The 26,417-nt window shown below is 38.1% G+C and overlaps 1 protein-coding gene across 1 annotated transcript in view; it reads left to right on the top strand.

Annotated features, from left to right (window-relative positions):
• The window catches only part of Laptm4b (lysosomal protein transmembrane 4 beta), a 63,575-nt gene that overhangs the window by 26,916 nt on the left and 10,242 nt on the right, over positions 1–26,417 (top strand). Inside the window, exons 3-6 of the mRNA XM_027949246.2 lie at positions 7,852–7,925; positions 8,287–8,409; positions 12,215–12,313; positions 16,402–16,497. Coding sequence (XP_027805047.1) covers positions 7,852–7,925; positions 8,287–8,409; positions 12,215–12,313; positions 16,402–16,497 — 392 coding nt within the window. The remainder of the gene's footprint in view (positions 1–7,851; positions 7,926–8,286; positions 8,410–12,214; positions 12,314–16,401; positions 16,498–26,417) is intronic.

The following is a 26,417-nucleotide window of genomic DNA, read 5'->3' as shown; positions in this document are numbered from 1 at the left end:
GAGTTCTTGTTTTTGTTTTTTTCTAAAATTGTCTTATTAAATATTGATCAGGTACAAAATAATATTATTAAATATTTATAAAAAATGCCAAATCATCTACTACAAGTACTTGTATACCTGGCAGTTTAAGAAACTGAATTTTACCTTAACTTTCAGAGTCTTGTCTGCCCCTTCTTGATTGAACCATCTCCTATGCCCCAGAACTGCCTATCATTCATTTTTTTTTGCTCTTCTTTATAGATGACCACATGTGTTTGCATCTTTATAGATGACCACAGTTAAACAATAGAATTGATCTATTGTTTAACTCTCAGGAGCTTGAACTTTGCAGAGTATTTACATAGTGTATGCATTCTCCCAGGACTTGATTTTTCAGTTTTACTGTGTGTTAAAGATCATTTAGGCTCTTGTTAAAGATGCTGCAGAAGACTTATTTAAGAGGGACTCTCGCAGTGAGATTTTGCGCAGTGAGAGAGAGAGATCCAGCTCAATTCCCATTCCAGCAAGTACAGGTGGAGATTTCTATAGCCAAGGAGGAGGGTGGTGGTCAGTGGATGGAAAATTACTAAGAGGAAACATCAGGGCTAGGGCTGGGGAGGTGGATGTTACTAGACTGATTGAGCAGGCCAGTGATAGGGAGGCTGAGGGTAGGAGTTTGATCAGATATTGAGGGTGATGATCAGGTACAAAGATGAGAATTTTCTCTAAACTGACCCTGTAGGATTAGGAGGTTGAGGTTAGGAGTTGATCAGATATTGAGGGTGATCTGGTACCAAAGATGAGGATTTTCTCTACACTGACCCTGTGGGATTCTTGTACCAAATAATGGAGGCCTAGATGAAAAGTACTAGGGATTGAACCCAAGTGCTTCCACATGCTAGGTGCTCCACCATTGAGCTACATCCTGAACCCTGTTTTCTGAATTTCATTTTGAGACAGGTCTCCTTAAGTTGCCCAGGCTGGCCTCAAACTTGAGATGCTCCTGTTGCAAAGCTGGGACCTTCTGGGAAACTGAGGAAGCACAAAGACCCCCCTCTTCAAATCCTAATTCTTGCAATCAAGTCAGAAAGATTTCAGACATGTTGCCCAGAGTAACAAAAATGAATTTATTGAAGGGACAGGATAAGGGAACGGAGACACTCAAGGGAGAGAGTGGGTGTTCTCAGATAAGAGAGGGACCATGTGTCTCTACTGCACTCCAGTGATTTTTCATTTAAAAATTTTTTTTTAGACATTGGTGGACCTTTATTTTATTCATTTATTTATACGTGGTGCTAAGAATTGAACTCAGTGCCTCACACATGCTAAACAAGCACTCTCCCATTGAGCCACAACCCCAGCCGTTCAGTTTTTTCTTTAATTTTTTTTTTAGTTGTAGGTGGACATAATGCCTTTATTTTTATTTATTTATTTTTATATGGTGCTAAGGAACCAACCCAGTGCCTCACCCATGCTCTACCACTGAGCCACCACCCCAGCCCCTGCACTTCAGTTTTGTTGGGGTCCTGCCTAGGTTCACCTCTTGACTTCTGACAGTGGGGATAGCAGACTTTCAAGTATCAATTGCTTTGACAGTTCTAGGTTCCCTTTGCCCATGCTGAGCAGTTCTAATTGGATTCTCAATCATTTTTACAGGTTTTGTGGTTAGGAGGTGTTGTTCATATCTTTCAGAATCTGGTCTGTGAAAAGACCAAATGTCTCTCACTTCCTCTTATCAAGGTTATTTCCTGCTTGCATTTCCTTGCAGATAACAGGTAGTTTGGTAGAATGTGACATATCCTGTCCACTTAAGCAGGTAGGGCTACAGGTAAATTGCTTTTTGAAAGAAAGCATGTGGGGGTGAATAAAGCAGGTAGGGGTCAGCACAGTGGGCCATTTTGTAGAATTATATTTTTAACCTCATTTTCCCATCCTCATTTGTCTGTCCCCTAACACTCCTGCCTCAGCCTCCCAAGTAGCTGAGATTATAGGAATGCAGACCTGCTTCTGGCTAGGTCATGCATATTTTTTATTGAATTTATTTTCTTGAGGTCCAGGCACACAGCTTGGTTCTCCAGTGAACATAATCACAAAACAATATAAATGTTTATTGGATTTTCTATTGTTATATAAGCAATCTTAGGAGAATCAAGTGAATTTAATTTCTCAACATAAGATTGGTTGGCAGGAATTAATCTCCTTATTTTAGGGAATGGTGAATTGAAATTCTCTGAAGTAGACATTTAAATACATTATTTAATAAACATTGAATTTTTATATCCTATTTTATATATATATATATATGTATGTATTAGTTGTAGATGGATACAATACCTTTATTTAGTTTTTTTTTTTTTTTAATGTGGTGCTGGGGATTGAACCTAGTGTCTCACGTGTGCTAGACAAGCACTCTACCACTGAGTCACAACCCCAGCCCAGCTTGTTTTAAATCTTTGTCTTATGCCATGCTAGGCAAGTGCTCTACCACTGAACTAAGCTACAACCCCAGCTCTTTATTATTTTTTTAATATTATTTTTTAGACCATGTGTGAATTTTTTTTTCTTTTTAATACTTTTTAATTGCCAATGGATTTTTAACTTTGTTTATTCATATGTGGTGCTGAGGATCAAACCCAGGGCCTCACACATGCTAGGCAAGTGCTCTACCACTGAGCCGCAACCCTAGTCCCCATGTGTGAATATTAAAAACAAGATGCTCAGTGACTGAAGCCTGACCATAATAAGACCACATACTGTGTGATTCATTTCTTTGATTTGCAGAGTAGGCAGATCCACAGAGACTGAAAGTAGATGGTAGTGGATGACAAACCCAGGCCTGGATGTAAAATAAACTATCAGAACTCTTGTCATGAGAAATCGTGCCTGGGAAAGGGAGAGTTCTTCTAGTCAGCCCTTCAGGAAGCCTGATTAATACTCCCCCCACCCTCCACATTTTGGATTGTAAGTAACTACCCCTAGGAATCTAACTATTCCCTTTTGAAGTGTGAACGCCCCTGTGGAGGCCCAAGGCTAGAGATTTATTGAAGTCCTTGTGAGAGGAGCCAGTTCTTCTCCTTATCATCAAACTCTGCTTCTGTAAACATGCTTCCCTCTAGAAACCCCTGCTCGTGTAGACTAGAAATTTTATGGCACCAGATAGCCTAGTGGTGTGAGAAACTGGAGATGGGGACCCAGGATTTGGAGCCTGATCTCTGGGCCTGCTGGTGTAAAATAAAGTTTAAGTTCTCTCACTCTGCGAGTGTCCTTTGCCACTTGTCTGATTCCTGCAACATAGAGAGTGGGCAGCATAGATACAGGTGCCGGATGCTGGGGAGGGAGGAAAAGCCATTGTACATGTTAAAAGAGTGAATTTGGGCTGAGGTTGTGGCTCAGCGGTAGAGCCTTGCCTAGCACATGCCGGGCCCTGAGTTTGATTCTAAGCACCACATAAAAATAAACAAAATAAAGATATTTGTCCATCTACAAATAAAAAAAAAAGTGAATTTTATGGTATGTGAATTATATCTCAGTTGAAAAAAAATATGAGGGACAAAAGGACCCTGACCAAGTAATGTGTGTTCTGCTGAAATATACTTTCTCTTGACTTAAAAATGATATGATCTCTCTAAGCTCCCCTCCCTTCATTTGTCTTCTGAATTCCTTTTCCTATCCATCCTAAGCTCCTTGAGAATAGACTGTGTCCTGTTTTTGTAGCTTCACAGTGTTTATCCTAGCTTATACCTATTGAGCATATATGAAGTAAATTTTGGGTTTAAGCATAAAACTAGAAGTAAGCACATTACAAAAAAATCCTATGTGGTATAAAGTAAAAAGTCCACCACACAAGCAAAGGAAGCATAGTAGATGCTTCCTTCTGTTTCAGAGCAATCAAGTTAGTGTCTTCTTGTTATTCTTCTCTAAGCTTTCAACCTCAGAATGTAGGCCCCGGTGGCATGGACTTGAACTAGGGTGTTCCGATTGCCCCTGTGGGGTTCAAGGGCTTTGTATTTTGCTCAGAGTAGCTACATACTATTATGAATTCAGCTGAAAGTAGTTCTTCTTTATACTTCGTGGTGACAGTATACCCTAAATACTATTTGTTTTCATGTACTGAAGTGCCAGAAATGTGGCAGAAATTAGAAAAGATCTATGTGGAAGAATGGTTTATTAGACAAAATCTGTGAGCATAAACTAGCTAGTTTGCAAGCTAGCTGAGTTTTATGAGAAGTAAACAAATCCAAGACATTTATAGAAAGTAGAATTACCTTTTTTCAAGGATAATTTGAGCATTAGGAAACATTTTCTAATTATGCCTTTTGTGACCCATGTTTTAGATAGCTTTCCCAGGTTTCTTTTTCAATTAGAATTGCATTATTAAGGCAGGGACAATGTGATGTCTGCACGCTCTGATGGTGGGCTGGATAGGCTACTGTACTGTAATAAGTAAAGGACAGTCCTGTCACTGGCCAGAACTGTTATCAATTGCAAAGACCTATATATTATTATTATTATTATTATTTTTATTATTATTATTATTATTATTTTGTGTGTGTGTGTGGCACTAGGGGTTGGACCCAGGGCTTTGTACATGCCAGGCAAGCACTCTACCAACTGAGCTGTGTCTCCAGCCCCAAAGACCTCTATATTATTAGGATCATTTTCTTATTTGCCTTTACATCATTACAGGGAATGGATTTTAATTCCTCAGAGTAACTGTCCTATTTACTATGTATACTGCACATTATTTGAGAGTGGTGAGCAGACGTTGTAGATTGCTTAGAGATAGAATGTGTATTAGCCTGTTTTATCTGCTCTGTTTTTTTATTATACTTTGGGTCTACCGAAGTTATTTATTGCACACACTTGGGATGTATTCAGTCTATGCAGTGTGGTTGGTAAAATCATTTATAGATAGAATTTTGAGAATTTCTTCATGTTAATAACATTTTTATGGTAAACATCATCTTATTGCTGAATGTTGTGGTATAATCCTTTATCTCAGCTACTTGAGAGTCTGAGGCAGGAGGATAGCAAGTTTGAGGTCAGCCTCAGCAACTTAGGGAGACCCTGTCACCAAAAAAAAAAAGAGCTGAGGAGAGTGCCCCTGGATTCAACCCCCCCCCCCCCAAAATGCATCTTCTTATAAGCGGTAATCAGATACTTTATGACTTCTGTTTATACCTTTTAAATTTCTCTGGGTTTTATATTCTTTGAAAGAAGATTTTTGCATGTTAAATGCATTCAGATTGTCCTGTTTTCATCACCTTCATTTTCCTTCTTTTTGAGAATCAACTCTTCCCTTTTTTTTTTTTTTTTTGTATTGGCGATTGAACTCAGGGGCATTTTACCACTGAGCTGCATTCCAAAACTCATCCCCCCCCAGCCCTTTAAAAATATTTTTTAGTTGTAACTTTATTTTGTTTGTTTATTTTTTGTGGTGCTGAGGATCGAACCCAGTGCCTTACATGTGCAAGTCAAGTGCTCTACCACTCAGCCACAACCCCAGCCTCCCCAGCACCTTCCCCCCAACCCTTTTTAATTGTGTATTTTATTTTATTTTTTTTTTTAATTTTTTATTGTTGGCTGTTTAAAACATTACATAGTTCTTGATATATCATATTTCACACTTTGATTCAAGTGGGTTATGAGCTCCCATTTTTACCCCATATACAGATTGCAGAATCACATCAGTTACACATCCATTGATTTACCTATTGCCATACTAGTGTCTGTTATGTTCTGCTGCCTTTCCTATCCTCTACTATCCCCCCTCCCCTCCCCTCCCCTCCCCTCTTCTCTCTCTGCCCCCTCTACTGACATTCATTTGTCCCCCTTAATTGTGTATTTTAGACAGGGTCTTGCTGAGTTGCCCAAGAACTTGGGCTCCTCCTGCTTTGGCCTTCCAAATTAACTGGAATTAAAGTTGTGTGCCCCGGTGCCAGCTAGAACCTTAACTGTTTTAAGGTCTTTGTTGCCATACCTATATTTCTGTCCTAGAAGGTACTTTGTAAACCCCCTGCTTAAAATATCTCAACTGAAGTTGAGGATACAGAGGATGCTTCTAAAACTAGAATGCTGTCCATTGGAGAAAAACCTAGAGGAAGTGGCAGCCCAGGTTAGTTGTTGGTCAGTGTTCAAAGCTTAAGTAGAAGCAACATGGTGTGGTATGATATGGTAGAAAGAACCGGGGATTTGAAATTGTAACAGAATTAGTCATAGCTTATCCTTTTGATGCAAATAACTATCTCAGTAAGTTATATAACCTCTGAGCCCTAGTTCTATAATCTGTTCAGTAGGAACAATAACATCTACCTCAGTCAAGAAGATTAAAATATTTGTGAAAATGTCTTCAAAACTGTCAAGCAGGGTTTTGTGCTCTCAGCCAAATGATGACCCCATATATTGTCTTTAGAAAACTAGTTTTACCATGCTTCTAATCAGAATTTCCTAAAGATAGGGACCCTGTGAATAAATGTTCATTTAGTATCTACTACGATGTAGGTATCATTCTAGATTAGCACTGTTCAATAGGAATGTAGTATGATACATAAAAATAAATTTTCTACTAGCCACCTTAAGAAAGATAAACAAGTGAGATTAAGTTTAATTGTTTTATTTTTAACTCAGTGTATCCAACATATTATTTTAGCATGTAATCAGTGTAAAAATTACTAGTGAAATATTTTATATTCTTTTTCCTTGTACCATGTCCTTGAAATCTGGAGTGTATGTTAATCTTGTAACACATCTCAGTCAGATTAACCTCTTTTCACGTGCTCAATTCCCACATGTGGCTAAAGGCTACTACAGTGGGCATTGCTTGCCTGAATGGTGGGGTTATAATGGTGACAAGATCCTTTTCAGTAGGAAGGTTACTTCAGGGGGAAGCAGATAGTATACTGGTATCAAATAGAAATAAGATAATAGTGATCTTGCAATAAGGATGATACCACATTACTATCACAGTAATGTGATAGTGACTGGGAGGGTTATCCTAACTGTAGAACTCAGGGAAACTCTGGGGTGTTGCCATTGGAGCTGAGACCTGAATGATTAAAAGGATGTGGAAATATAACTGAGCTGCTTTTTGTCGGTGGGAACTGCAAATGGTAATGCAATCTTGTTGTGTTTAATGAACCAAGTGGTGTGGCTGGGTTATAGTGAGCGAGAAAGATGAGGTAAGATGAGAGAGGTAGGTACATTATAGAATCAAGGCCATGAAAAGAAATTGAGATTTCTAAGTGAACTAGGAAGCTATGGGAAATTTAAATTTTGAGTCATGAGGCACTCAAGTTTACGAAATCAGATTTAGACATCTATATGACTATAAAAGAACACCTATTATCTAGAGAGTTTAGTGGACCAAAAGACTTAATTTTCTATTTTATTTTATTTTTGGGGGGGTGGGTACTAGGGATTGAATCTAGGGGCACTTAACCACTGACTAGGCCACATTCCTAGCCCTTTTTTGTATTTTATTTAGAGACAGGGTCTCACTGAGTTGCTAAATGCCTTGCAGAGTTGCTAAGGCTGGATTTGAACTCCCAGTCCTCCTACCTCAGCCTCCCGAGTCGCTGGTGTGTGGCTCTACGCCTGGCCCCAATTTTTGCTGATATCTGTAACTTATCTCTCTTTCTTGTTCTTTTAATCTCATATCTGCCATCATTTATGATTTAGGGAGAATATCGTTGTCACTTTATTTTCCTCTATTAGCTATAGTTCACTCAAAAAAATAGTGGTTTGTTTCGCATAAAATTGTTACTTAAATTAAAAAAAATTGTTACTTATAATTGGTTTATAAACAAAGTGCCTTTGAGGATAGACTCAAAAATATTTGAACCGTGGATTTACTGCTAATTGTCTGTTTGGCAGACATGTGCATCGCTATCGCAGTTTCTCTCCTCATGATCCTGATATGTGCAATGGCGACTTATGGAGCATACAAGGTCAGTAGCCATAATAAGGTGCTGGGCCTTTTCCTCTGTCTCTTACAAGTGTAATCTCTGTATTTAACCATAGTCAGTATGAAGTAATTATTCCCAGTTTTCTTTTTCAGAAGTTTTGATCTTTCACTGACGTCATGTTACTAGGAAATCCAGTAAAACCAATATTATAATCCCAGACCAGTTCACTGAGTCATGTTTGTTGACTCCTTCCGTTTGGCGCACCAGTTGCTGTCATGACCTGATTTAATGAATTTCAATTCCACCATATCCCTTTAGATTAAAAAAAGATTTCTTTGAACTCAAGAAAATAGTGTTTTGTGACTCAGAATGCATTAACATTGCTGTTTTCTCTTATGTTTAGCAACATGCTGCCTGGATCATCCCATTCTTCTGTTACCAGATCTTTGATTTTGCCCTGAACACCTTGGTTGCAGTCACTGTGCTTGTTTATCCAAACTCCATTCAGGAATACATACGCCAGCTGGTACGTGGCCCTCCCAATGACTACTTCTTGTCCGGAGAGATACCTGGTTCAGTAAGAGACATACAAGTATAGCGATAGGCTCACATACTTTCATTTGTGGAGTTTTAGATTGCATATGAATGTGTGTATGTGTATGTATGTATGTGGTAGTACTGGGATTTGAATCCAGGGCTGCTCTATCACAGAGCTACATTATTAGCCTCTCCTCCCCATCCCCTGTCTCCCCCAACCCCCATTTTTGAGACAGGATCTCGCTGAGTTGCTGAGGCTGGCCTCAAATTTGTGATCCTTCTGACTCAGTCTCCCACACTGCTGGGATTACAGGCATGCACCACTATGTTTGGCCTGATGAGAGATTTTTAAATGTAATCTTAAAAGAGTTTTGATTTCTTAGAAAATCTTTTGGGAAATAAAACCTCCCTGAGCCTGAGAGAGATAAGTTGGTGGCAGTGATGGTGGCATTTGATGAATCTACCTAAATTATAGTGTAGATGCTGATAATCTTGCTTTGTGAAATGCAGTTTGCTTAGGTATGAATAAAATGTAGTTCATGCCTCTGCTATTGTATGGGAGAACTTGGGACTCTGCTATATACTGTTTCCCAAACATATTTGATCATAAAATCCTTTTCTTCCCCAATTATCATTTGGGGATGAGTCTATTAAATGTCCTTTGTGACTATATGAGTAAGTATTTATGGCTGGGTATTAAGAAACATATAGCAGAGGTTGGAATATCTGCTTATTCACATCTTATAATCTTTATTTTTTAAATTGTGAATTTGTCTTAAAATTTCTTCAAAATGTTAGAATGTTTTAAATAAGGTGTTCGTTCTTAGATGTTTTTTTTTTTTTTTTTTTAAGTAGTGTCTGAGCACTGGGAAAGGAGCAGACTTCTCATGAAATGGAAGAGATGGCTGGGGAATGTGATAATGGGGACTGAAAAGTTCAGGAGAAATGATCAGTGGATGAGCTGGAGGGAAGAAAGGAGGAAGTGAGGCAAGAGAAGTTGGTGATGTGTTTTTTTTTTTAATTGAAGATTAAACTGAGGAGTGCTTTACCATTAATATATAATTTTTGTTTTGGGGGTACCGGCCGGGGATTGAACTCAAGGGGCACTCCACTGAGCCACATCCCCAGCTCTATTTTGTATTTTATTAGAGACAAGGTCTCACTGAGTTGCTTAGCGCCTGGCTAAATTTCTCCTGCCTCTTCCTCCTGAGCCGCTGGGATAATAAGTGTGTGCCATTGTGCCTGGCTTGAGCTACATTTTTAGTCCTTTTGAGTTTTCATTTTGAGACCGGGTCTTGCCAACTTGCCTAGACTGGTCTTTTTTTTTTTTAAAGATAGAGTGAGAGAGGGAGGGAGAGAGAGAATTTTTTAATATTTATTTTTTAGTTTTCGGTGAACACAACATCTTTGTATGTGGTGCTGAGGATTGAACCCGGGCCGCACGCATGCCAGGCGAGCGCGCTACCGCTTGAGCCACATCCCCAGCCCCTGGTCTTTTTTTAATATGTATGTTTTTTAGTTGTAGATGGACAAAATACTTTTATTTTACTTATGTGGTGCTGAGGATTGAACCCAGTCAGTGCCTCCCATGTGCTAGGCAAGAGCTCTATCACTGAGTCACAGCCCTTGGTGCTGAACAATTTTTTTTTTTTTTTTAATTCTGTGATGATGATCTCTGGTGCTGGGCTCCCAAAATTCATCCTGGAAGAGAGGAAGAAATACCATCTCAGCATGATCTGGGATGCGAGGGGTTGGGACAGGGTGTTGATGGTGATGGAGACATGAAGGTGAACCATATGCAGCCCTTTGACTATTTGAATAGGAGATGGTGTGCTACACTCTGTATGCTGCAGAGATTCATAAGGAACATAAAGCCTAATGTGCAGGGCAAGCATGCAGAATGGCTCAGAATCTACCTAGACTTCCTTTTAAGCTCTATATTGTTTTTGCATTCCCTCCTTGTTTGTTTTAGAGCTGGTAGTAATTAAAATAGCAGTTAAAATAATCAAACATTTACCTTTTTTAAAAAACATTTTTTTTAAGTTGTAGATGGACACAATTCCTTTATTTTATTTATATTTAGTTTTACAAATAATTATAAAGGGTTGAACTGAGAATTGAACCCAGTGCCTCACACGTGCTCGGCAAGCGCTCTCCCACTGAACTAGAACCCCAGCCCCAACATAACAGCAAGTGAATATCTTCTCTATGTTCTACTTAAAGATTAGGCTGAAGGAATGAGGCTTACACATTATCAGCAATGCCTTAAAAGACAGTAATGAATGGCAGCATTGAAGTTCTCTTGATAATGGAGCCTCTGTTGACAGATTGAGATAGAGTGATTCTGAGAGGCTGTTATCTGAGAGGGCTGAAGGCAAGCCCCCTGGCTTAATTCTTTTTTTTTTTTTTTTTTTTTGGTGGTGGTGCTGGGGATTGAACCCAGGGCCTGGTGCATGCTAGGCAAGCACTCTACCAACTGAGCTATATCCCCAGCATCCGCTTGCTTAATTCTAATGCCTGTTCAGTTTATTTATGTGGAGTCTTGTCAAACACAGACATGCGTTATCTTTCTGTAGATCTTAACTATATGTAGAAACCATGTCCACTTTTCTGGAGGAAGAGTGTCAAGATCTTTCTGAAAGGGGTAACATGCTTCTTCTTTAATTCATTCCTGTAATTAGACCATAGGAGCAATATGATTTCTTGTTGGTCTTATGAACAACACTATGTTATTCTTGCCCTTAAGATCATTACTACTGCGAGGTGGTACACAGCTGTAATCCCGGCAATTTGGGAGTCTGAGGCTGGAGGATTGCAAGTTCAAGACTAGCCTCAGCAACTTAGCAAGACTCTGTCTCACACTTTTAAAAAGGGGGGCTGAGGCTGTGGCTCAGTGGTTAAGTACCCCTGGATTCAATCCTCAGCACAAAAAAAAAAAAAAAAAGAAGAAGAAAAGAATCACTACTACAGAAATCCCTTTCAGGCTCTAATGGAAAAGCTTGATTTCTGGGGGCTGCAGTTGTGGCTCAGTGGTTGAGCACTTGCCTAGCATGTGTTGAGGCACTGGATTTCGATTCTCAGCACCACATATAAAGAAATGAATAAAATAAAGGTCCACCAACATCTAAAAAATATTTTTAAAAAGACTGATTTTATGAACTGGTCTCAAAAAATGACTTTGATTTTATTTCCTTTTGATTTTATTTTTTTTATTTGTGTCCTGGGGAAGTCCTGTTGCTTCCACTGACCATAGACGACTATGATCATCCTAAATAGGTTTCCTTGGATCTGGTAGTTCATCAGTGTAGTCAGATGGTAGGACTTCCTCTTGTTTCTTTGTTTTCAGGTGCTGGGGATCAAACTCTAACCCTCATGCTATGCAGGCACTCTACCACGGAGCTATATCCCCATCTCCTGACTTTTTTCTTTGTGTGTGTGTGTGTGGTGGGGTGCTGGGAATTGAACCCAGGGCCTTGTGTATGCGAGGTAAACACTCTACTATCTTCTAAATTTGTGTAGTAGGCGAGCAAAGTGGTATTTTCAGATCTCACTCATGACTCTTCCTCTGATTTTCCCTTTTATAGAATTATTGCCCGGATTAAGGACTAGTCTGTCCCCATTGTCACACCTTTTGTAGCTTTTTCATGAGTAGAGGTGGGTGAGAAATTGTGCGTTGGTTCTAAATGGGAACTGTCTGCTTTTGCCCGTTGGTTTCTGATGAGCCCATCAGAACTAATGAATATATCTTGAATGATTATAAAGAGATTTGCTAACGAGGCCCTTTTCTTTTGCAGCCTCCTAATTTTCCTTACAGAGATGATATCATGTCGGTGAATCCTACCTGTTTGGTCCTTATTATTCTTCTGTTTATCAGCATTATCTTGACATTCAAGGTAAGCATAAGGATTTTACTTATGGTTAAATATTATTGAGAATATTCTATATGCCAAAGAAATAAACAGCCTGATCAGTTGTCGGAACTGCTATTTGGTTTCCTAATATTCCAGTTCCTTCTGTTACTTACATGAGAGAGAAACACCAGGATTACACAGGCCAATCAAGGATTATTCCAAAATATGTTTAAATGGAAATAAATTAATATAATATTATACATTGCATAGTTTATATTATGACACTGCAACATACATTACAGTGTCCCATGTAATAGACATTCTTGTGATGATGATGAAGATTTTTTGGTACCAGATATTGAACACATGGGCACTTAACCACTGAGCCACATCCCCAGCCCGCTTTTACTTTATTTTTTATTTTCAGACAGGGTTTCGCTAAGTTGCTTACGTTCTATCTAAGTTGATGAAGCTGTCTTTGAACTTGCAATCCTCCTGAGACACTGGAATTACACATTCTTGTCATTTTTAGAATATCAATCCTTTATGAGTGTTATTATTTCTTTCAATGGTTGGAGATTGAGGTGGTGTCTAATTTTTCATTTATTAGTAGTGCTATAATAATACTTAGGCATTTGTGTCCTCAAGATACATTTTCTTCCTCCTTTTTTTCCCCCTAGTTTCTTTTATAGTTGTAGATGGACAGCATGCCTTTTTAAATTTATTTTTATGTGGTGCTAAGGATCGAACCCAGTGACTCACACTGACAGCCACTGAGCTGCATCCCCAAACAACATGTTTTCTTAAAATAAGAGGACAGGCATAAGTTGAAGGCCTTTGGTAGGCTGTCAGATGGAACACCCCGAAAGTTAAATGAGTTGTCACTCCCACCAACAGTGTTCCCCACCCTTCTCATCAGATATTACCTATTCTTTTTCATTTCTTTCAATGTGATTGTAATTATAATCATTGTATTTTGATAGCCTGTGTTTGTGTGCTAACAGGGAAATCTCAAATGGTTCTTAGGCTTTGAACTTTTTTTTTGTGTGTGGTTCTAGGGATTGAACCCAGGGCCTTGTGCATGCAAGGCAAACACTCTACCAACTGAGCTACATCCCCAGCCCAGGCTTTGAACTTTTAAAACTCATTATCTTTATTTTGACATAAAATTACCCTTTTCTTCAAAAGTCAAGCCTCAGGGCTGGGGATGTGGCTCAAGCCATAGTGCGCTCGCCTGGCATGCGCGGGGCACTGGGTTCGATCCTCAGCACCACATAAAAAAGTAAAATAAAGATGTTGTGTCCACCGAAAACTAAAAAATAAATATTAAAAAATTCGCTCTCTCTCTCTCTCAAAAAAAAAAAAAAAAAAAAAAGTCAAGCCTCAGTAACTTAAGGAAGTACATTTAGGGAAAAAAATTTTTAAATAGATAAGAGGAGTAGAGAGAAAATCACTCAATGAAAATATGTTGAAGGGCGTGTAATTTGGTAGTAGAGCACATCCTTAGCAGCTCAAGGCCCTGGGTTCAGTCCCAGCAAGTGAGAGACAGAGAAAGATAGACAATCAATTCAGTTTTCCCTCATAAAACACCACTGAATTTTTTTATATTGTATGATCAAGGATTTGGATAAATTCCATACATGGATGTAGAAAAAAGTGATGAGGAAAGGAATATTTTAGTGTGGGTTTGGAAAATATATTAAATATTTAATTAAGATTAAGGAAATGTCAAATGAAAAATAAGGTCACTGTAATAAGTCCCTGGGTGTTTAGAGACAATACGCAGAGAGGTTTTCCCCTACCGGGGTGAGCAGTGAATGAACCATGTGTGTCACCAAGGGGCCCTTGGGAGTGCTGACTGTGGACTTGTGGAATTCCAGACAACAGGCACTTCACATTTGTCTGCTGTTTAGCCTCTGTTATGGATTTGTTGTAATAAGGAACTCACGTCTGAAAGAGTTCTTGCTTTTTGGAATCCAGTGTTCTCTGCTAAAATACTAAGTGAATATAGTCTTTTTACAGAACATATAACTAATACATCCAAGCATTAAAATTCTTAAAAAGCCTAGGGCTTCCTAGGCAACAAAGAACTTGTAACATTATGGGCTAAACTGAAAGTTTGAGTGAATAGAAGATATTGTGTACATTATTCAATAAAGATTGCACTTTTCATCTTTTTCCTTCTTGATCTGTACTTTGAGATTATAGCCATTCAAGAAACATTTTATGGGGCTGGGGTTGTGGCTCAGTGGTAGAGTGCTCACCTAGCATGCATGAGGCACTGGGTTCAATCCTTAGCACCACATAAATATAAAATAAAGATTGTGTCCACCTAAAACTAAAAAATAAATGTTAAAGAAATTTTATAAAATAGCATATAAATTTTCAGTTTAACATCTGAAGTTGAATGCAAGAAATAATCACCTTCAAATATGAATGCAGTTCAAGACAGCATTCTGACTATTCTACAGAATATTTTACCTATTTTTTGCTGAAATATAATTCACAAAAAAATTCACCCATTTAAAGTATACAAGTCAGTGTTTTTTAGTATATTTACAGAATTGTGCATTCACCACCACGTGGCTGCCCAATATAATTTTGGAATACCACTCACCATTCACTCTTCTGCCCACTCTCTACCGCTAGAAATCACTAAGCTACTTTCTGATAGATTTGCCTGTTTTGGACATTTGAGATAAACACAGTCATACAATATTGGCTTCTTTGTGGCTAACTTTCACTTACCATCTTGTTTTCAAGGATCCCCCATGTTATACCATGTATCACTTTGTTTATCACAGAATGACCATTCACTCCAACGGATACCCACATGTTGTACTATGTATCAGAGTTTACTTCCTGCTTAATCACAGAATGACCCTCACTCGAATGGATACACACCACATTTTGTGTGTCTTGTTCATCAGTTGATAGACATTTGGATTGCTTCCACTTTTTTGGGGGGTAGTGCTGAGGATTGAACCCATGGCTTTGTGCATGTGAGGCAAGCACTCTACTATCTGAGCTAAATCCCCAGCCCCTGCTTCCACTTTTGACTGTTATGAATCATGCTGGGAGAATTCTGTGGAATAATGCGGCTATATGTACATTCTTGTATAAGTGACCTCTTGGCTGCATATCTAAGAGTGGATTGCTGGATCAGGTGGTAACTCAGTTTTCCTTTTATTTGAGGCTCTGCCAGACTTTTTGAAAGCAACTACACCATTTTATATTCTTAGCTATATGTGAGGTTTCCATATGCTCTGTATATTTAAACTTCTTTTAATAAAAAAAGTTCAAGGAAGGAATTTTGTAATAATTTAATTTCTAATCAAATTATGATGATTAGAATGGACGTATATGGAGTTCATCGCTTAAACGTCTCCCATTATAGCCAGGTGGGTTGTGCATGCTTGTACTTGCAGCTACTGAGGCAGGAAGATCACAAGTTAGAGGCCAACCTGAGCAGCTTAGGAAGACCCTGTCAAAATAAAAAGGGCTGGGGATATGCCCCTGGGTTCAATGCCCAGTACCATAATCCCTCCCTCATGAATTCAAGCTTTATTTGTAATATGTCTTTATTCTGGTAATTCATTTTAAGTATCTTCTTTGGATATCTCACTATGAAAATGGAAATGTTTTAGTGAATTTTGATGACTTGGAAGTAAATTTATAGGCTATGAACATTTTTAAAAAATTGACTTGTGGTTAAATCATAGACAATCATGTAGAATAAAAATTCCCAATGAAACAGGTAAAGCGTTGTGATAAATGGATTAATGAATTCGTGCTGTGAATTTGAGGACAATAAGTATTTGTGGTGGTTGTTCTTTTGGACCACGTTTTCTTCCAAATTTCTTGTTCTGTTCTCAGCCCCTCCTGTTCCTAACCAATATCTCTTTGCTACACGCACTGTGTGACAAAATACAAAGGTACAAGAGCACCCTTCGCCAGCGAGTGACTGTACCCAGCATTTGTACTTTTTAAAGGCTTTTTGGTTAATAGAGGTTACACATGCTTTAGTTTTATGTAATAAAAAGTTTTATAGTATGTTTTTATCTATGTGGTATTTTAAATTTTTTTGCAGTTTGAAAATTAAAAATCTAATAACCAGTATTCACTTCCAGGGTTACTTGATTAGCTGTGTTTGGAACTGCTACCGATACATCAATGGTAGGAACTCTTCTGATGTCCTGGTTTACGTTACCAGCAATGACACTACGGTAGGTGTGATGTCACTTAAGGTGGAGATCCCCCCTGCCCACTACTGTACCATGGCTTCTAATCTTTAAAGTGTTTTGCCACTTTTTATTCTTGAAACGTATCTATCAGCTGCTTAGTCATCAAAGGATTTAGTTAAATGTATTTTGTTTTCCTTAGAGGTTATTGAAATCTCAGTGGCTTAACTTGTGGATCATTTTTAAAAAATATTAGATATGTGTCCCCAAATTATGAAGCCATGGAATATAATTTGAGATGTTAATTCTGCATAGCATGACTGTATTATCTCACTTTATATATGAAATTAAACCATTAAGTATGGTTTTATGGGTAGATAAATAAGAATGATAGAGGTTATTGTGTCTTTATAACTTGCCCTGTGTATAAAAACCTTAAGAGAATTTGTGTGACTTCTTTTGCTACTAGTTGTTCATACTCAAAAATTTAAACCCATGATACATGATTTGAAAAAAAACATGTTTTCACTGGAAGCATCCTTGAAGCCATTTTAAAATCCATGTAAATTGTCTCAACGCCCTGGCTCAGCAAGATGAAAATCGAAGTCCTCCAGGTAGTAAACTCTCTGTGTTCTTCATCTTTGTGTTCACCATGGTGCTGATGTGGTGCCCTGTACAAGTAAGGGCTCAGTGAGTGGCCAGTGAGGATGGGGTGCATGATAAGAACATGTGGGTGGGGCAGAGTCAGTGGGACTGGATGGACAGGATGGATAAGACACTTAAAAGAAGAAGTATAAATGTTACGTCAAGTCTAAACTAGAACAGAGTTTTGTGTTTTGTTTTTTAAATGCTGGTGACTTTCTCACTTACTAATCTTACTAAAGTAATTCAACCTGTGTCTTTCTTTACTTCCTTGTGTATAAAACAGGAATAAGACAATATAACATTTTATATTAAACATGTGGGTATAAGCTGGTATTATTGAAAATCCCGCGGAATGTCAAGAGCATGTTTGCATTAATAGTTTCCCCATGTGCCCATCAAACATTTCTTGGGGTGAATCAGATGTACACGAGCCAGGGGTTTAAGTGTAGACTGATAAGACTGATGCACGAGGCCCAGCAAACCCAGAGGCTGAGGAGGCCCTTCTTAAGGGTCTGCAAAACCCTGTGTACTGAATACAGTAAACACATGTGCTGTTCACAAGAATTTTCTTGGATCAGTAAGTCTTTTTAAAGAATTAACTATTCAGAATTATTGTGTTTTTGATAAAATGACTGGCTCAAGAAATTTTTTCCTTCTGGATTGTTGGACATTAAGTTACCAATAAATTTTTTTTTTCTTAAAATCCAAACAGCAACAACAAAAACACATCTTAATACAATTATTGTGCTGCTGAGTAAAAGAAAAATCTAAGCAGAGTTTGAGATTTTTGAGTTGGAGGAGTTGTAAAGTTGTATGTCAAAACCTTAGCCTGACTCATGGTGTGATGGTGTATGGGACTGCCATCCTTTTTTTTTTTTTTTCCTTCTTCTTCCTTTGAGTACCAAGGGATTGAACTCAGGGGTCCTTGTCCACTGAGCCACATCCCAGCCCTATTTTGTACTTTATTTAGAGACAGGGTCTCATTAAATTGCTTAGCACCTTGCTTTTGCTGAGGCTGGCTTTGAACATGTGCTCCTCCTGTCTCAGCCTCCTTAGCTGCTGGGATTACAGGCATGTGCTACTGCCCTTGGTGGGACTTTCATTTTGTAGAACCACATTAGAGAAGATGATGCCCATATTGCATGTACTTGGTTTGTTATGCTTTTGGCTGTATGGTTTTTTTTTCCCCTTCTTGTAGAAATTATGTAGAAACTGGGTTCTTAGAGAAAAAAGAACCATGAGTAAGATACCAGTTGGTATGGAGTAAAAAGTTTTATTTAGGCTTACTTATAAGTTTAAAATTTTTTATCAAGCCTGGGCATGGTTGTGCATGCCTGTCATCCCAGTGACTCGGGAACCTGAGGCAAGAGGACTGAACGTTCAAGGCCAGCCTCAGCAATTTAGTGAGACCATGTCTTTTTTTTTTTTTTTTAAATATCTTTATTTTTATTTATTCTATTTTATTTTTTTTATTTATTTTTTAATTTTCGGAGGACACAACATCTTTGTTTGTATGTGGTGCTGGGGATCGAACCTGGGCTGCACGCATGCCAGGCGAGCACGCTACCGCTTGAGCCACATCCCCAGCCCTGAGACCGTGTCTTAATATGAAAAGGACTGGGGATGTAAGTCAGAGGTAAAGCACCCCTGTGTTCAACTTCCCAGTGCCAAAAAATAAATAATAATAAAAAAAAAAATCGGTTGTATTTTTCAGCTGGGTGCTCCCAGTTCTTCTAAAAGACCTGCTCTCTTCAGAAAGTCTTCTAGCTGGACATTGGTTTGTGCTCATTAGGATTTGGACCCCAGTGACTGTTCCTGGTGTGCTGGCAAAGGTGTTAAGGAATTGCTTACAGATGGTTGTTGGTTGGTCCTCATTCTCTCAGCCATTCTATATTAGCTTGCCCTGTTTTTTTTTTTTTTTTTTTTTTTTTGTGGTGGTGGTGGTGGGTGTACCGGGGATTGTACTCAAGGGCAATCCGCCACTGAACCACATCTCCAGTCCTGTTTTGTAGTTTATTTAGAGACAGGGTATCACTGAGTTGCTCAGTGTCTCGCTTCTGCTAGGGCTGGCTTTGAACTCTCGATCCTCCTGCCTCAGCCTCCTGAGCCGGTAGTGGCACCCCCTCCCCTACAGAAAAATCTTAATTAAGCATCTCCAGAAATCTTCACCATAATTGATCTTAGGACTATCAGAAAAAGGATCTCTGCAAATGAGTTCATTGTAGTTATGCTTCCTATTTCCTGTTGCTCATGTCTTACAATAATTAAATTTGGCCAAGGGCCTGAAAGAGATTAGCATTCCAGGTTCTGAACACACTCTAGTAGTTTTTCAAACATTTATGGACTATCTAGTATAGTAACAATAGTTTGTAAAAGTTTTCAAGTGGGAAGTGTGTTTGCAAATGCGAAATGTGATAAGGAAGAGAGATTCTCAAAGTCTCTGGCTTTGGGCTGAGCTTCACAGAGATGTTTACATTTCAAAGTTAAGAGAAGATGTTTCTAGTTACTAATTGGGCTCCATGGTAACAGCTGGCAGGTGGAGGGAAGAAAGGGGGAAAGAAGCTCTCCCCTCTCAGGTGCTGTCCTTGAAGTGTTAACTTGCCTAGAACAGTAAAAGAAAGAACTGCTTTTGTATGAATTTCTGAGGCCCTCCCCAACAAACTGGGTATAAAGTTCTGAAACTGCCTGGACTCTGGGTTCAGGGGATTGATTGATTGATTACGGTGAAAGCTTTGCCTTCCGAACCTGGCTGCAGCCAAATAAATCTGTTTCCTGCTGTCTTGCCTCATTTGTCTCTCCCCCGACCACCACAAGCTGATGGGATAACAGATGTGAGCCTCTGTACCCAGCTAGCTTGCCATTTTTAAGATGAGGAAATGGAGTTGCTGGTAATGTCACTGTGTTCCCCAACTTCCCAGTGACCTTTTTCTTTGTCATTTTTAAAGATTTGTGTTTCTGGGAAAGGGAGATTTACCTTCTCCTAACTCCATCATATCGGTAGTCCTCTCCAAAATATTTGACTAGATCACCAACTGAAGTCTCAGCTTTCTAATAGTACTTTCTAAAAAAGATTTTTATAAAAAGAAAGTATTATTATTATTTTTAATATCTTTTTTAGTTGTTGATGGACCTTTATTTTATTACATGTGGTGCTGAGAATCGAACCCAGTGTCTTACACGTGCGAGGCAGATGCTGAGTCAAAACTCCAGCTCAGGAAGGTATTATTTTCAAAAAGAATTCTTAATTATAACTATAATTCCTTAGTATCATAAATAAGAATTAAGCCCCCAGATTTCCACATATTTCTCATAATGTCATAATTTTCTAGCAGACTATTAGAGACAGGATCTATGGGTCAGTATGTAGTAGTGGAGACTCTTAAATTTTTGTATAAGAAATGAGTTTGCCCCATAGTCTAGATTTTTTTCTTACTACATACCAGGTGTTTCCTGACAATTTTCAGTTGGATCTGGAGGCTTTCCATGTTTGGGATTTGTTACTTTTGGAGTTTTTTTGCAAGACTACTTATTGCTGATAATTTGTTCTTGCATCAAGAGGCAATATAATATGATATAATATAATATGATATAATATAATATAAATAATATAATATCTGGTTGGCATCTTTTGGGTATGTAAGCGAACCTATAGGCTTACTTCCTGGTACTCTGGTTCATCGCGGTTATAATATGGTAGTGCTCCTATCTTTCCTTTTTCCTTCACTAACTAGAATTTTTTAAAAAATTTATTTCACATTTGTAGGACAATGTTTTTTATAACTTTATTTTATTTCTATGTGGTGCTGAGGATCAAACCCAGTGCCTCACACATGCCAGGTGAGCACGCTACTGCTTAAGCCACATTCCCCAGTCCCCTAGAATATTTTATAAAGAGAAACTTTTTCCTTCATGTGCTGTTTGGCTACCCATTAGTACTTGTGATATGAATTGTTCTTTTCATTCATCAGTTTTCAAAATTAGTTAGTCTGTCATTCTCTAGTAGTGACCAGTGAGGTTATTTTTAGTAATAAATAATTGATGAAAAACTGGAGATGTCCAGTTGGAAAATATAGTTACTTTTATAAATTTTATGAATAAGCCTAAATGAAACTTGTTCCCCCCCCACCCCCGCTTCCTCCCTCTACCTCCCTCCCTCCCTCCCTACATCTCTCTCTTTCTCATCTTTCAAAGGGCAAAAAATTAAAACTTTCTCTACACAGCTATTATTTTTCTTCTCCAGACCTGGAATCTGCCATTTCTCAGGAGTCTTGCTTCCTTTTGATGGGAGATAATATCTAGAGACTATAATCTGGACTTTTAGGGTTGGAGGACACTTTTTTTTCTTTTAGCCAAGTACTGCTTGTTTAAAGACTGGCCAAAGCTAAAGGAGTTGATGTTAGCATCCCAATTGAAACAAATCGAATGTACAGAGACCCTTTTTGTTGGTTGGAATGATCTAGTTCTGCTATTTTCCCTTGTCTCATACCTACGTTAGGAATCTCATCACACTTAATAATGTATGTTTCTCCTTTGTCCCTATCTTTATAGGGAAGCCACATTGACTTACTAACATGTCGTGCCTGGCTTTCACTTCCTTCCAGATACTATACCAGATGGCTCTTCTCCCAGGCTAAGTAGATTCATGTTGACCTCTGTGGAACGATACTGGGACTCTTGTTGGTAGAAAATAAATGTGCTTTTTATCCTTCTCTAAAACAGTACACATGTTATTATCCAGATATGTACTTTCCCAAATTCGGCTCAGAGGGAGGATAAATCAGAGTTATTAGATATTAGAGATGATTCCCAGTGTTAATCTCTCCTCCAGTGTTCAAACCAAAGCAAAGCAAAAACCTTGAAGGGGATTCCTGGGGGTCGCAAACTCTGAATTTATGATGCCTTAGGGTTGGAGATATTTTTTTTCCCAACAGCACTCTTAAGCCATGAAAATAGTTACTTTTTTTTTTTTAATGTCTAAATGACTTAACAGTAGTCAGTGCAGTGTTTAAGAAGTATTGCTGTATTTCCTTTAAAAGTTTAAAATATCCTAAAGTGCCCCTTTGAGTCAGCTTTCTGGGGCCCCAGCAGTGTTTGTGCCTTGGGAGATGTACCCTCTTTCATTGAAATCACATGGTAGATACATTTCACGTAATCTGCAATCCAGCTGTAGCCCTAAGAGGAAAAATACTTTACATGCAGGTTTTCTTTTACATTAAACTGTATGTAAATCAAGGTCTTAAAAACAATTTTAATCTATGCAACCTTGTGTTTCTAATACTAAGACTTAGGCCATGGTAATCCCCAATATTTTGTTAAACCCAAACATAGGGAATTTGCTGGGCACAGTGACACCTACTATAATCTGCAGCTTCGGAGGCTGAGACAGCAGGATCATAAGTTTGAGGCTTGCCTCAGAAACTTAGAGAGGCCCTAAGCAACTGAGCGAAACCCTGTCTCAAAAACACAAAGGGCTGGCGTTATAGGTTCCCAAGATTGTAAACCTCTGAGCCACAACCCCAGCACCATGTAATTCTTTCATCTTGAATTGGAATTTCAGACACCATTTTGGCTAAGTATTAATTTCACTGCTTTTTATTTTGGGGGATTGAACCCAGGGGCACTTAACCACTGAGCTACACTCTCACTGAAGCCGAGAGAGCAGGTGGTAGGCTAACAACGGAGTTAAGGTGGTTGGAGATTAGGTCCAAGGCAGTAAGTAGTAGGGGACTTGAAATCAGTGGCATTTGCTAGTTTGCATTGGGTGTTTGTTAGTTTTTGCTTTTTAGCACAGTGGGAAGGAGAGGAACGTGACTCAGGGTTTTGTGTCATAATCCTGAAAGACACATTCCCAAACACCATAATCCCAAATGTTAAAATCCTCAAAGATCAAAATCTGTAAAGCTTAAAATCCCTAAAGATAAAAATTATGAAAATATAATTCTGGAAAAAAATTTTAAAATTTTCTGAAGAATTTTAAATGGCAATTTACTTAAAAAAAACTGATAGAACATTTCATAGGCTACTTTACACAATAAAATAGGCAATAATAACATTTTTGCAAACACAGAGGTACACTAGTCACAGAAGTGTCACTTTAATGAATAGATGAATTGTATTTTAAAAAGTCAAAATGCAAAATGTATAAATGATGAATATCACTGTGGTTGGTAATTGTGCATACAACTTTATGGTCATTTGAAATATCATGATGGAAACATAAGTCCTTTGAGATCAATTAAAAACTACCATGGGGGCTGGTGTTGTTGCCCAGTGGTAGAGCACTCACCTAGCACGTGTGAGGCCCTGGGTTCGATCCTCAGCACCTCATAAAAATAAATAAATAAAGGTATTGTGTCCAACTACAACTAAAAAATAAATATTAAAAACCACCATGGGTTACCACTGCATATGCAGTTGCCCAAAGAGTTGAGGTCCTGAGAGATTTTATCTTTATCAAACACAGATGTACTGAGGAAGTTTGGATATTTTTACATGCACCCACAATGCTTAGGCACAAAATCAGCATTGGGGCAATGTTCTTTTGTGGAGTCAATCTTGCAAAAAATGCATAAAAGGAATCAGAACTCTTTTAACACATTTATATCTCTAATATCAGAAATGATACATAATAGTAGATTGTAAAAAATAATGTTGACAATTTAAAACTGTGGGGAACAAAACTTACAAAAACGAACTAAAAAGAAAAATTGGGCTGGGGAATGTGGCTCAGTGGTAGAGTGTTTCCCTAGCATGCATGAGGCCCTCAACACCACACAAAAATAAACAAATAAAATAAAGGTATTGTGTCCATCTAAAACTAAAACAATATATTTTAAAAAAGAAAAAAGAAAATTTGACGTGTGAAAGAGTATATTACCAGGGTGGATTATGGGCAATGGCACAGAGGTGGTCCATAGAGCTGGCTGATGATCCTGATCACTGTATAAAGTCTTCCATTGTGAGGAACAGACACTTTCTGTCCCCAGAGAAGACATTCGTATTCTTTTTTTTTTTTTGAGAGAGAGAGAGAGAGAGAGAGAACTTTTTAATATTTATTTTTTAGTTTTTTGTGTTTATGACACCAACATCTTTGTATGTGGTGCTGAGGATCGAACCTGGGTCGCACGCATGTCAGGCGAGCGCGCTACCGCTTGAGCCACATCCCCAGCCCGACATTCGTATTCTTGATGTTGCTCTTTTTAAAATTCTTCTGTGATTCAATATATTGCTTTACCAGGTTTCTAGGTATTCTTTCCCCTAAAATGATCCACCTCTCCTGTGTGCAATAGGAAATACACTAATTCTCCAGGATTTGGCTTTCTATTCCACGTATATAAACTTAATTATTTTTTTTTAATCAATAAGAGTTATGGTTTTCAGGATTTGGGATTATGATTTTTAGGGCTTTTAATTTTTTGAGATTTCAACATTTAGGATTATGGCATTTGGAATGGCATGTTTTGGGATTATGATTGCCACTGACTCAGAGGAAAGAGGTAGAAGAAAATAAAGGCTAAAAAGCAAACTAGCTATGCTAGGTAATCCTGCTTCTCCTAACCCAGTTCCTGATAGAGCAGATATGTACATGGCCTCAGATATACTTTCTGTTAATTCTAATATGATAGCATCTTGGGTGAAGCTGGACTAGATGCCCCCTGAGATTTTCTCCACTTTTATGTAGGTAGGTTCAGGGGACACTGTGTTGACATTTACTTGGCTCCTATTTCTTTCCTCTGTACAATATTCTAATATTCTTCTATCAGTAAAATACGGATTGTTTTAAAGCATCTGTTTTGCTGGAAATTATAATACACATTTGATTTCTGATTTAATTACACATACCCCAAATAAAGTCCATATTTATTTTACCGTAGGGACAGATAAGGCATTGGATTTCATTTTTTAAATTTTTTAAACATTCTAGGAAGGGTTTCTGGGAATCTATCTTAAGGAAGTAATAAAAAATGTATAAGATGTTCATGTAGCATTGCTTTTAGTAGCAATAGCATCCAGCCTAATTGTCTAATAATTGGAATGGTTTGGTTAAATAAGGGTATATCCACTTGGTAAATGTATTTATTGTTACTAAAATGATTACTGGCTGTATAATAGCAGAAGAAAGGCTTATGATGATTTAAAAAGCAGAATATAGAGGTTTCTATTATGGTGGCAGATATGAAGAAATAATAGAAACTTCCACAGTTGGTTTGTTTGGTAGGGGGAGGAGGAGATAGATGTTTCTCTGTTCTCAATAATACAAGGGAGGGAGACAGGAAGTTGGTGAGAAGAGGAAACAGGTAAAATGGGGATCTGAGGGTCTGAGTAGCCCTCCTTTTCCTGCCCAAGCCTCAGGACACAGCTGACAAAGCCAGTCATTAGAACCCCTGGCTGGAATGGTGTGTCACTAAGGAGATGTGTATGGTAGATGGCATAGCACATTCAGGCTTAGGGGGCACCGAGAGGGAGTAATTGATGATTCTGATGGGGTTACTGTGGTGATAACTCACTGTGCATTCCTTCTGTTTTCTCAGCATTTAATATCTAATATTTGTGTAAGTATTTAAATATGTAAATCATTTTCATTTTAGAATACCTTATTATTTTGATGTTACCTTTCTAAATATTTTACCTGTCAGAACTTTTGGACCCAATTTGAAAGATTCAAAGAACTAATTCTATATTATGAATATAATCTATAAAAATTTTTGAATAGCTTCTCTGCTGAGAATTAATGGAAATTACTTATTACTCTCCTGTAATGTCAGGAGAGGACAGATTACAGTAGTTTTTGCAGTGACTTGAAGATTAAATCAACTTTTAATCTTATTTGCCTTTAGAAATGGTTCCTGTAGGTGGGAAGAAAGTTTTTTATTAGGATTCCCCAAAATTTGTTCATGTTCTCCCTATCTCTTGGTATGTTAGGTTCATGAATACAGGATGCCACCAGAGCTTCTGTAACATTATTTTAGGAGCTGTAGATGCTATCAATGATAAGACATAGCCTAAATTCAGAAATTTGTGTGCCTTAGAATAAAAAATAGGCAGTTACATGTTTGTGTGTATTTATTTGTTTACATGTGGAGGCTTTCAAAAAATTGGAAACAGTTATTTTAGTTCTTAAAAATAAGCCCAGACTTGCCCTTTATGGTAAGTTCATCCCAAAAGTCAGGTGGTTATTTCATTTAATCATGGAGAGTCATGATTCACCTGTCTGCCACCTCCTTCCTCAACCTAAATAAAGGAAGTTCATATCTAAATGGGCAAATTGACATGACCAGTTTAAGATAAGCTGTTTTAGTCAGCTTTTTCTCTGCTGTGAC

This window comes from Marmota flaviventris, chromosome 15 (genome assembly GCF_047511675.1).
Source record: "Marmota flaviventris isolate mMarFla1 chromosome 15, mMarFla1.hap1, whole genome shotgun sequence".
NCBI lineage: Eukaryota > Metazoa > Chordata > Mammalia > Rodentia > Sciuridae > Marmota > Marmota flaviventris.
This window is presented reverse-complemented; position numbering and strand designations above follow the sequence as displayed.